Here is a 12,954-nt window from a genome sequence, read left to right on the forward strand (position 1 = left end):
ACTATCGAATGGCCCTATCTCTGGGCGGCTCTCGCTAAGTTTGGCTTTGGTCCTAACTTCATCGCATGGGTCAGGCTCCTTTACGAACGACCATTGGCTCAGGTTGTGGTAAATGGTAGATGCTCTGACCCCTTCCCATTAGGCCGTGGCACTCGTCAGGGCTGTCCGCTCTCCCCGCTTCTATTCGCATTGGCGCTTGAACCCCTTGCTGCGTGGTTTCGGTGGGAACCCTCTATTAAGGGGATCCGATGGTCTCCAGATCTTGAGGATCGTGTCTCCTTGTACGCTGATGACATCCTTCTCTATCTTACTTCCCCTCAAAAGTCGCTTAACGTCCTCTTCGACGTTCTTACGTCCTTTGGTAAGAACTCGGGATTAGTCATTAACTGGACCAAGTCCTGTGTTTACGTTATAGCCGGGGCGTTGCCACCTCTGCCTCGCAGGTTCCCCATATTGGTAGCGACTGACGGCTTCAAATATTTGGGGATCTATATCTCTACGGTCTCTTCGGTCCGCTATGAGCGGAACTTGTATGCTCCGCTCCGCAGACTCAAGCAGGCCGTGCGACGGTGGCATGAATTGCCCCTATCCCCATTGGGCCGAGCGACGCTCTTCAAAATGATGTCGCTCCCCCGATTTCTTTACGCCCTGCAGAATTTTTTCGATCCTGTCCCTGCTCGCTACTTCCGTGAGGTTGAGAGTTTACAGCGACAACTGATTTGGGATGGTCGTGCCCGTATTGCCTTGTCCAAGCTCACCCTCTCATGGTACGATGGTGGTATTGCGTTGCCGGATATTAGACGCTATTACTGGGCCTCACACCTGAGCGCTATCAACCATGCGACGTACTCTTCGGAACCTGCCCCCGCCTTTGCTTTGGATAAACTATTACTGCCCGGTGGCAACTTTAATAGGGCTCTGAACTCAAAGTCACCCTTTCGGCTCCTTACAGGCCCGACGAAGTCTGCAGTGCGGGCATGGAGAGATGCTACTGTGGCCACGGGCTGGGGTGGTAGGCTGACGCGTATGACGCCACTGTATGACTCGGATCGGTTGGGTAATCTGTGGAAGACGAAAGGATTTGAGAAGTGGGGCATGATTGGGATCAGTAAGGTGGAGGATCTGTGGGCACGGGGCGCTGTGAAATCCTTCGAGGTATTGAAACTGGAATACCGGCTCGATGATAGGGAGCACTTCCGGTATATGCAGGTTCGACATGCCTTGTCCTCCGTCTTTCCCTCTGGTACCGATATCCCGCAGTCCTCCCCTTTGGAGGATCGTGTTTTAGACGGCCATGTCCCCGATAGCACTATTTCCTTAATATATAAAAAGCTTGTCCACAACAGGGCTGACCAACTTGAGAAACTTCGTGCTTCCTGGACGGCTGACGGGCTCGAACTCGACGACGAGGACTGGCAGTCAGCTGTATCCTCCCCTAAGGAGGTGGCTATCCCGGCTCGGCTTCGTTTTGTCCAGCTGAAGATCCTCCACCGTGTGTATCTGACCGGAATGCGTCTGGTACGAATGGGTTTGGTTTCGGATGGACGGTGCAGGCGTGGATGCGGTATGGATGGTACCTTCCTTCATGTTCTGTGGGAATGCCCGATGATTGCGGTCTTTTGGTCTAGAGTGCATGATGTTATGGGTCGTGTCACCGGGATCCCCCTCCTTCCCGAAGCACGACGTTGCCTGCTCAATGTGTGGGAACCTTCGGATTGTAATGCTGCCCAGACGCTTTGGGTTACTCTGGGCAACATGGTCGCAAAGAGAGATATAGCGCAGTTCTGGGGCTCCCCTAGATTACCATTGCTCAGTGCCTGGAAAGAGAACATGGACTGGTGCATGTTCCGAGAAAAAACTGTATATGAGGCGCGGGGGCGTCCCAAGAAGTGGTCCAGGGTCTGGGCTCAGTGGAATTCGTACCGCGGAGATATTTGCTCCCCTCCACTTGACTATGAGGTTCCTCTCCCCTCTTCTCCATGATTGACGTTCCGTTTCCAATTTTCAGTATTGCCTTTGCTTTCTCCCTCGTGCTCGCCCCCCCTCGCCATATGTGTTCCTTTATTTATTAGCGTTCTTTCCCCCCTTCCCCCCCCTCCTGCGACCCTTGCCAGTATGATACCATGTGTTTGTGTGTTGTTGTTCTTTTCGACAAAATCATAAAATTAAACCTTTTTTTATCCTATTTGAAATGGTGCTATGTTCCATGTGACAAAGTAGACTCGAGAGATTGCTTTAACAACGTACTGTCTCCAAATTTCCTCTTCAACCATCCGTTTATGTCATAGCGGCCGGCCCCGCGGGGTTGTAGGCAGACGCTGTGTATTGTGCATTTATAAATAAAGGTTTTCAAAAAAAAAAAAAACAATATTAAGTCACTTACTAATATGAACGATATTAGGCATATCTCATGATACATGGAAATCTTCAGGGAAAAGTATTCATTACATTCAGGGTGCATTCAAACGTCGCCTTTCTGTGTGTTGCAGTTCCATTACTGTTGACAGGGAAACACATAGGTCACCTTGATAAGCATTCCACTTGCCCCACTTTTTGTCCCATATCTTAGGACACCCTCTTGCCTTGAACACCTCTTTTTCTGCTATCATGCATGTGTCATATTCTCTAACCCACATTCTGAGTGAAGGTTTGTCCGCCACCCCCCCATTTCCTCGCTATTTCCCTTCTAACTAGAGTGTAACCTAGTGTTGTTCGATGTCTGTGAGATCAGTCTGTTCCCATATATTTAGGAGACCCAACCGAGGAGAAAGGGTGAGTTCCTTCCCTAGGGCGTCCAGAATGTGACCCATGGCCCCTTCCCACAGAGGTTTCACTCCCGGGCAGTCCCATATCGTGATAAAAAGTTGCGTCTTGTTGGCAGCCTCGAAGGCGAGTGTATTTGTCCTGGAGTCTGCCTTCGCCAGGGTTATTCCAGTCAAATAAGATCTATGTAAAAATTTTCGTTGAATAAGTCGGTACTGGAGGGTTATGGCTGCCTCCCGGTGAGACATCAGTGCTACCTGCCAGTCTTCATCATCAATGGGCCCTAAGTCAAGCTGCCAATTTTCCCGAAGTTTGTGGAATGTATCGGTTAGATTGTTGCATAGTTTCTTATATGTTAGCGATATGGCCTTTGTGAGCAGCGGCCCACCGAGAAGGCTATCCTCCAGGGGGGATGAGTCTGGGATATCTGTCATGTCGGGGAGGGCGGTGATATGGGCGTGCCTAATTTGTAGGTATCTAAACACTTCCCCTTGGGCCAATTTATACGTCTTCTGTAAGCCTCCGAATTTGAGAAGTGTACCCTTCTTCACTAAGTCCCCTACAGTAGAGATTCCAATAATGTCCCACTTATCGAACCCGGGATGTTGACCCAGAAGTCCCAAACTTTGGGTACACATAATGGTGTAGCTTTGATGAGGGTCTTTGCCCAACGTAAACGGGAATTTGCCTGGTGCCATATCGCCACTGTGTGGGCTGTGGGACCAACATGCTGTCCCTTCCGGACCTTCGAGTACATTGCCTCCAGGTATCCCGCTCTTCCCATTTGGTACTTGTCAAGCATGTAAGCCGGGTCCACCGGAGATTGGTAGATCCAATTATTCATCACCACTAGCTGCGATGCCCAATAGTAAAGGTGAATATCTGGGAGGGCAATGCCCCCATCATACCACCCCAATGTCAGTTTGTTCATAGCTATACGAGGGGATCTCAAATAAGGTAAAAAGGGACCCCCTGAAACTAGTAACTGTTCCTAGGACAGGGCAACACTACTTTAAGTAGTAACAATTCCTAGGCAACTGAATACACATACACATGACTTGACATACTGTATACAACAATATGGTACACTGGGTCTGTTACACCATGTTTTATTTGTAACAGATCCAGTGTACCATATTGTTGTCATGTGTATGTCTTTCTTACATATAGAAATTTCAAGTGGTTCTCCTGAAGAAGACATGTGTTACGCCGAAACGCGCGCAGAGATCGTCATCCTATTTACTCATTCTTTGCAACCCTTGTAATATTTTACCATTTGATGCTGATATTTCTGTTCTTTTATGATTTGATGAAATAGATATTTTATATGCATTGTCAGTTTATATGTGTTTGATAGTGAGATTGTTTTACACTTCAAGAATGTTATATATGCAATAATAAAATGAGAAAACTTTTTAAACTTTTTTTGTCTGTCAGTACACTGGGGTCCTGTTTATCATTTCGTATGTATTAAACCTGATTTTAGACAGGTATTCAGTTGCCTAGGAATTGTTACTACTTAAAATATACGAGGGGATCCACCATCCCATAGCAGCGTCAGGATGTCACTCTCCACCCCTGAGAAGTACACCTGTAGGAACCTGTGGGGACAATTTTGAAGGATATACAGGATCCGAGGAAAGGCTAGCATCTTTAAAAGAGCTGTTCGACCCACCAGGGACAGGGGCAGAGATCGCCAGTGTTTTACATCCGCACACAGCCGAGCCAGGGGGGCAGCAAGGTTGCGATCATAGAAGAGTTGGGGGTCTGGAGTTACAAAGATCCCCAAGTAGCGGACGCCTTCTGAGGTGACCTCCACCATGCAGCCCGTGGGAAGTCGGGGAACCTGGCCCTTAAGAATGAACAGTATCGATTTACTCCAATTTATGGCATAACCAGAGTATTACCCAAAGTTCGTGAATATATTTAAAACCCCATGGAGGGATCTGTAGGGGGAGGCGAGATAGAGCAAGATGTCATCAGCATATAACGATATACTGTCGTCATGTCCCTCCGCCCATTTCAATCCTCTCACCACGACATCCCGTCTGACCCAGGAGGCCAGCGGCTCCAGCATAAGAAAGAAGATTAGGATGGAGAGAGGGCAGCCCTGTCTAGTCCCCCTTTGCAATGGGAAAGTTCGGGATGTATAATTATTTACTCGAACCTGCCCCTGAATATCTGTATACAATAATCTCACCCAGCCCATAAATTTGGGACCAAAGCCCATCCACCTCAAAACTTCGAATAAGTATGGCCGTTCGATGGAATCGAACGCCATCGAGGCGTCTAGGGATAGGACCACTGCGTCCTCTTCGATAAATTCTCGGCTCGCTAGCACATTGTGGAGACGTCTGAAGTTGAGCGCCATATTTCTCTCTGGCATATACCAGATTGATCGGGGTGAACTAGCGATGATATGACCGTTACCAGGCGTAGTGCTAGGACTTTTGCTAAGATCTTTGCTTCGGCATTAATCAGGGAGATTGGGCGGTCGGAGCTGCAATTGTCAGCGGGTTTCCCCGGCTTTCGATTACGACAGTAGATGCTAGTCTCTGGTCCCCTGTTAAGAGTCCCTTCTCATAACTCTCCTCAAACATGGCCCGCAAATGGGGTGCCTCCTGTGTGGCTACCAATTTTAGGAATTCTATGGAATCCCGTTAGGCCCCAACGCCTTTCCCGATTGAATCCTGCTCATGGCTTGTTGGATTTGAAGGTCTGTCAAATCTTCATCTAATGCTTCCCTATCGCTGTCAGATAGTGTCGGTATGTCGCTATCAGCGATGAGTTGGCGAGAGTCCTCTGTCGTGTATGGGATGTAAGTTTGTTACATGTGGTCCGTGAATGCATTTGCAATGTCCTTCGGATGTGTGATATGCGACCGGTCCCCAAGAGTCAACTGGGGCACCCATCGCTCACCTTGTTCCCTCTTCTCCAACCATGCTAATAGTTTACCTGCTCTGTCCCCCAATTTGTACAATCTATGTGTAGTGTGGAGGAGTTTGGCTTGCATCCGTTCCCTGACCAGGATCCTATATTCCTCCTGTTTAAGCATCAAGCGCTGTCTGATTTCCTCCTAGGGGGTATGACAATTTTCGTCCTCTAATTGTTGGAATTTGCCCTCAAACTGGACCAGATGTTGCTGTCTTTTTTTGGTATAACCTCCGTTCCAACCCCCAACTCTGCACCAACCGTCCATCCAGTCCCAGGTGTCCTCCGGTGTGGAGAAGAACCACGTCTTCACCTCTGATTCTACGTGTAGCTTCGCCAGAATAGCATGGCATTTTTCACTTCACGATCTCTGAGTTCTTTTTTCACAGCCATGAAACTACGCCATTGGGCCTGGACCCTCGCTAAGTAATCCGGGAAGAATGTAACCACATTGTTGTCAATTTTGAGTGGAGGATTAGCTCTAGCCATCTGTAAGATTATGTTGCGGTGTCAGAAGTTGAAGACACAGGAATTAGTGGACGGGGGGTGCCCCTGGCTTAGGGTGGCCCCAATGGGCTCTTTCAATGGAGTAAAAGGCGGAAAGTCTTTTAGGTTGAGGGTGTTTCGTGATCAAATCTTCAACATAAAGGTCTGCCGCCGGCCCCTCCGTGCGTTCCGGCACCCCAAGGCTACGAATGTTGTTTTTCCGTGCCCATCCTTCATAGTTGTCCAGCTTTTTTGCCATCATGGCTTGCTGATTTTGCAGTTCGCTTATTTGGTTTTGAAGCTGGGCTGTGTCTACCTGCAGTGCAGCCGTCGTGTCCCCCAGGTCTTTAACTTTGTTATCCATTTTCTGAAAGTCCACTCGGAGTAGAGACACTTCCACGTTCATCAAATCGATGCGGGCTTCCAGGGAAGTAGAGATGGCTTCCATGATGTCATGAAGCATGGGGTCAGATTGGAGAGAAGGGCTGCTTCTTTGATCTGGACATTACATCTGTTCATTGTCCCGTTGATCGCCTGCCTTATTCCAAGCGAATTTTGTGAGTTTATTTTGAGCTGACTCTTTGGGTCCTCTGTCACTCGCCATCATCTAGTCGTCGACCTGGGGATATTGTCCACTGTCTAAGACCGGCCCTGGTCATCTCCGCCGCCTGCCCGGAGGTGAGGACAATCCTACTGGTGGCCTGTTGGGTTTCCCATGAATCGGCCTCCAGTGAGTATCCGGAGTTATTAGTAGCGCAACGCTTTTGCCACCCCCCACCGTCGGCTAGCAGGGTTTCTGATTGTGTCAGTATCAAATAAGGCCTTGTGTGCACCTCTGTTTGTTGGGCGCAGTACGCTTTGTCTCTTCCGCACCAGGGCCTCACTGCCGGTTGCGAGTCTTTAGTGGAGCCTGTGCTTCGCCAGGGGCACCTGGTCCAGCCCAAGGCGCCCCTTCCCCTCTCGACTGGCACAGTAGCCCCGTGAAGGCCGCCCCTGTGTCCCTCGCAGTGCGCCCACAGACCTGGTGTTGCTGGAAGAGGGAAGACGCCCCCCAGGGGTCCCCGGGCAGCTACCCCTGCGATGTGGCTTGTGTTTGTTTTTGTAGCGGGCAGCCGCCAGGTGCCCCTGAACTGCAGAAAGCTGGGAAGGTGGTGCGCGGCTCAGGCCTTGTACTCCACTCACGCCGGGGCCTCAATTTCCCTCCCTGCGGACCAAGTTCCCAGGCGCCACTCACTTGCCTCGCACTCACCGCCTCACCTCCATCTGGGGTCCGCACAGCAGGGTCTGATCCTCGCTCAGCAGCTCCGATCTGCCCGCAGTCGATCGATGCAGGGGCTCCGGGGCTCGCCCTCCAGGTTATGGTGTCGCCGCCATCTTGCGCCTTTAGTTCATCACGGTCGCGACTTTTTCTCCGTCAGTTGGGCACCTCGGGACTCCGCTGTTCCGCTTTCCAAATCTCCTCGGCTCAGGCACACCTAATCCCCGGTAATTCAGGGTCAGCACACGATTTTAATCAGGATAGATTTCGGATATTCGGTGAGGGCTTAGGAGTCTCGCTAGAGAGCCGCCATTCGTCTCGGCTGTTAGCTACGCCCCCTGTTACAGCTCTCCTAGCCAAGAGAGCTATAGCGAGGTTCCTGGATCCAGAAGTAGGCTGTAGCTGTTATTCCTGCTGCTTTCTGATTCTGAAAAAAAACAAAGGGTTGCGGCACATTTAGAACATCAGACCATCAATCTGTTCCTCAAGAAGGAGGAGTTCAAGATGCTCACTTTAGCTCAGGTCTTGTGTGCCCTAGACCAAGAAGACTGGATGGTAGCTTTCGACCTGCAGGATGGTTATTCCACATCCCTATCCTGCCAGGCCGCAGGCGTTAACTGCAGTTCAAGGTAGTCTGCGAGCACTCTCAGTTTACCGTGCTCCCCTGCGGCCTTACCAGTGCCCCTTGGGTATTCACCAAGGTGATGGTGGTGGTCGCAGCTCATCTGCGCAGGGTAGGGGTGTCTTTCTTTCCTTACCTCGACGACTGGCTGTTGAAGGCGTCATTGCCCCAGGCTTTTGTCTCCCACCTTCAGACTAAGGCAGACTACCTGCATTCGCTGGAGTTATTTATAAACGTGCCGAAGTCACGCCTGACTTCATTTGAGATGCTCCTTTTCATCAGAGCTGTTCTGGACACAGTGCAGTTTCGGACCTATCCTCCTAAGTAGCGAGTCCAGGATATTCAGGTTATGGTTCCAATGTTTCAGCCTCTAGCCTGTATTTTGATGAGACTGACTCTGAGGCTGTTGGGACTCATAGCCTCCTGCATCTTGTTGGTAAAGCATGCTAGGTGGTGTATGCAGACTTTGCAGTGGTACCCAAATTTCCAGTGGGCATAGCATCGATGAAATCCCACCAATGTGGTCCAGATCTTAGAAGGAACTGCAAGAGATCTGCAGTGGTGGTTGATGAACTGCAATTGGTCAATGGCAGACCCCTCTCCCTTCCCCAATCAGAGCTCACAGTTGTGACAGATGTATCACTTTTGCGATGGGGCGAGCCATTTGGAAGAGGTGGAGATCAGGGTACACTGGACTCTGGCGGAGTCGGGGCTCCACATAAATTTGTTGGAGCTTCAAGTGATTCAGTTGGCTTTGAAGGCATTTCGTCCCTCTGTCAGGGGGAAGTTAGTACAGGGATTCATGGACAACACCATTGCCACGTGGTACTGCAACAAGCAGAGCGTGGTGGGGGTCATGCACCCATTATCAAGATGCCCTGCGTTTCTCGACATGGCTGGAACAGCAGGGCATAACCCTGGTGGTGCAACACCTGGCAGGTTCTCTAAAGGCGGACAACCTCTGCCTTTGATGCCTAGCCGATCACAAACGGTGTCTCCAGTCAGAGGTGGCACAAGGTCTCTTTCAGCAGTGGGAAGAACCTTGGTTGGATCTGTTCGCCTCTAAACAGAACACGCAGTGTCAGCAATACTGGATCCTGGAGTTTCCAAGGTTACTATCGCTCGTCGATGACTTTTGTTGTGAATGGAGCTTAGGCCTGCTGTAAGCCTTTCTACCCATACTACTCGTGCCCAGGGTTCGGAAGAATATCAGGGGCAGCTGGGCCCAAGTTATTCTTGTGGACTAGACGAGGAGAATCTGGTATCCAGCGCTTCTGAAAATGTGTATCGATCCCCCGATCAGGCTGCCCCTTTGGGTGGATCTTCTATCGCAGCAGCAGGGCAAGGTCCTGAACCTGTCAACTCTGCCCCTCCATGTGTGGAGATTGAGCAACGGCAGTTGCTGCCTTTGGACCTTCCTCACAAAGTATGTAACGTTATCTTGGTGGCCAGGGGGCCCTCCACTAAGACGGTATACACCAGCCGTTGGCAGAAATTTTTAATATACTGTACAGAAAGGCCTATTGACCCTCTCTCTGCTTGTCTTTACACTGTTCTTCTATTTATTCTACCCCTTGCCCAACTCTCCAGGGTTACCTTTCTACTTTATCCGCTTTTTTGCAGCTGCTAGAGCAACCCTCTCTCTTTCGGTCTCCAATTGTATATAGATTTTTGAAAGACTGGCTGACTTGTTTCCACCCATGCCCTTTGTTATGCCACAGTGGGGCCATAAATTGGTCCTCACGTATCTTATGTGTTCTCCCTTTGAACAACTGTCCTCTCCAGCTGCTTACTATTAAGACAGCCTTTCTAGTGGTGATCACATCTGCCCGGGGGGTGAGTGAGTTCCGGGCACTATCTTGTACCCCTCCCTATATAATGTCTTTTCCAGACAAAGTGGTGCTTCGCACTCATGCTTAATTTTTGCCAAAAGTTGTGATCCCATTTTATCTGGGTCAATCCATCACACTCCCCACTTTCTTTGTTCTCCTATATTCCTCTAAGGAAGAGAAGCGTCTCCACCGCCTGGACCCAAAACCAGCATTGTCGTTCTACCTTAACCACACTAAAAAGTTCTGGGTGGACGACCAACTCTTTGTGAGGAACGTGGGAGCTAAGAAGGGGTAGGCAGTAAAGAAAAGGACCATCTCTTGCTGGGGCATTCTCTGCATTAAGATCTGCTGTACCCTGGCCAAGAAGCAGCCCCTTGAGAGATTAATGACCCAATCCACCAGGGGAAAGGCTGTGACTACGGCCTTGACTTGGGGTGTCCCAGTACTGGATATTTGTCAGGCCGAAACATGGGCATCTTTGCACACATTTGCCAAGCTCTACTGCCTGTACAGTCAGTTCCGCAGGGCCGAGTATTTTACCCGTTTGGTCCTACAGGACTTTCAAGTTTGAGGTATTGGTCCTCACCCACCGCCGGTACGGTGTGGAATGGGTATTTAATTAAAAGGTAAGGAATCTGCAGCTAGAAGTCTCTATCAGATGAACAAGTTACCTTTGGTAACGCATTATCTGGTAGAGACTCTATCTAGCTGCAGATTCCTTACAGCCCCAACCATGCCTCCTCACTTTGCTGACTGATTTTGTTAGGGTTAGGGTTACTCCCCTTTTCAGGGTCCTAATTTTGAACATGACTACTTCAGTTACTTTGTGGCTTTGCCCTTCTGGCGTGGAAAAAACAAAAAGTACTGACATCCGCGAGCCCCGGTGGTGCCTATATAGGGGACTGCATCATCATAACTGATGCTACGGACGCCGTCACGCAGAGCCGAATGGAGCCACAGACGGCGCGCACAAGGGGCATTCCTCAGCAAAAGTTCCAGATCCAGCCTGATGCCTGGGAATCTGCAGCTAGAGAGAGTCTCTACCCGATAATATGTTACCAAAGGTAAGTAACTTGTTCATAACCTAGTAAGTAATTGGATTGTAGGCAGATCAGATTGAGTGACTAGGAGCACACAGCTCCTCTTATGCCTATGCACAGGCACAGAATGGGATCACCATGCCGCTGAATCTAGTCAATTTCACCAACAACTCACATGTGCTACTGTCACACATGATTCTGCCTTTCTTACCCATTTATACTCATCATCAAACACCAGGATTGGCCACACTAACTAATTTATATCACGGCCAGCATAACCCAGTGGGTAACCATAATTATATAAAAATCATCTACAATATAGCCACTACAGGATAGCAAGAAAAATGACAACTTGTCAAGTACTGGCTACTAAAATGGAGGGTATAGCCCAGAATGTGTCTGAAATGCACAAAATATGTGTCAAGGATGAACCTGTATACAAAAAGGATAACCAGAATGTTGTACAAAATAGCCTATTTATAAATATATATTGCTCAAATTTCACCAAAAATACCCACTTTATATTGAAGGTAGGCCAGTATTATATTAAAGATAGTCAGTAAGCTGAGCGCTTTGCTGAAGATGTATTCTGAGAGTATTCTGTTTTTGTCAGCACAATGTGTGTTGTATGCATTGTTCTTGCTTTCATAACTGAATGAACATTACTTAATATGGGAACAATTTTCTGATTTGTAATCTAGGTCATTGAAGCGAGAGAACCCAAATTTAAATGAAGATGTGGTATTGATTAGAGCTTTAAGAGACTCTAACCTTCCAAAATTCCTTACTGATGATGCTGTTCTCTTTAGGTAATGTGTTTTTGTTTGAATGTTCTATGTTGTGTTAAAATGGTACCAGGGAATCACTATGTGAATCTTCTAAGCCAACCTGAATACATCTTGATGCGGATTCTGAAACAAGTCACATAAAAGTTCTCTGAGGGGCTCTAAAAGTTACTTAGAATTCATAAGTTATGATTAGTTCCTCAATCCTTCACTCTCACAACAGCTATGAATAGTTTAACTCACACGCCAAATGCAATGCTTATGACCTCACTGTCCGTTTGCACTAAACCTTTGGACAGGATCCATCAGGAGTGATACTCTTTTCTACCTCTCACAACTCCCAGAAATGACCACAAATACAGACATATGAGAGCTAGTAGTAGACAAGGAAAAAGGTGAACAAGATAAGAGGGGAAACAGAGACATGGGACACCACTTCTTCCTCGTCACTTGGTTGGACAATGCGCTCTACGAAATGTAGTAAATTAGTAGATTAAATCCCAGTTCCATTAGTTCTGAAAAACTTTGGGTCAAAGTTTGTTTTCATTAGCAATACAACTTCAGAATGTTTGAGGTAACCCCTTAAAAACCTAAACCCCAGTTTCAGTAGTTTTCAGATTAAGTTCAAGTTTAAATATTTAGCTTTCGTCGACCACAGGACTCTATATTTGCTATAACTTCTTAGTAAATTACACGAGTATTAATAGTCCAGATTTAGTTAAAGTTTCTAAAGTTTGTTTCCACCAACAATAAAAAATACTTCTCTGTGATCCAGTGGTTGATGCAAACAATCCTCGCAGGCAATTAAGAGAATCCGGTATCCAAGTTGCGATGGCCTGGCTACAGTAACACTGTTTGCACAACTGCCTAGCAAGAAGCTTTAAACCATGACAAAAGTTAACCTCAATAATCCAACATGGCTGCCCAATCACTGGAACATCTGACAGTTGCCTGCTGGGAGTTGTAGTTCAGTGCGCTGCTGCCCAGTGCATCCTACATGCATGTGCAACATCAGTCCATACACTACCTGCACTCTGCAACCACTGCTGTCCTTCCCTTGATTTTAATACACCCAGCACAGCAGGTTTGACTCATCATATCCACATGCATGGACAACAAAGAGTAGTAAGCGGTACCATCAGTGCCTCTGCTGGCAATGACAATATCCATACAAATCTATAAGAGCACCATGTTATTAACAAATACTCAAACCAATAAATAAAACTGCCTTTATAGC

The 12,954-nt window shown here is 48.1% G+C and overlaps 1 protein-coding gene across 1 annotated transcript in view; it reads left to right on the top strand.

Annotated features, from left to right (window-relative positions):
* The window catches only part of DNAH6 (dynein axonemal heavy chain 6), a 2,460,712-nt gene that overhangs the window by 1,079,185 nt on the left and 1,368,573 nt on the right, over positions 1 to 12,954 (top strand). Inside the window, exon 33 of the mRNA XM_086961829.1 lies at positions 11,634 to 11,741. Within this exon, the coding sequence (XP_086817955.1) occupies positions 11,634 to 11,741 (108 nt within the window). The remainder of the gene's footprint in view (positions 1 to 11,633; positions 11,742 to 12,954) is intronic.

This window comes from Lissotriton vulgaris, chromosome 3_1, assembly GCF_964263255.1.
Source record: "Lissotriton vulgaris chromosome 3_1, aLisVul1.2, whole genome shotgun sequence".
Classification (NCBI taxonomy): Eukaryota; Metazoa; Chordata; class Amphibia; order Caudata; family Salamandridae; genus Lissotriton; species Lissotriton vulgaris.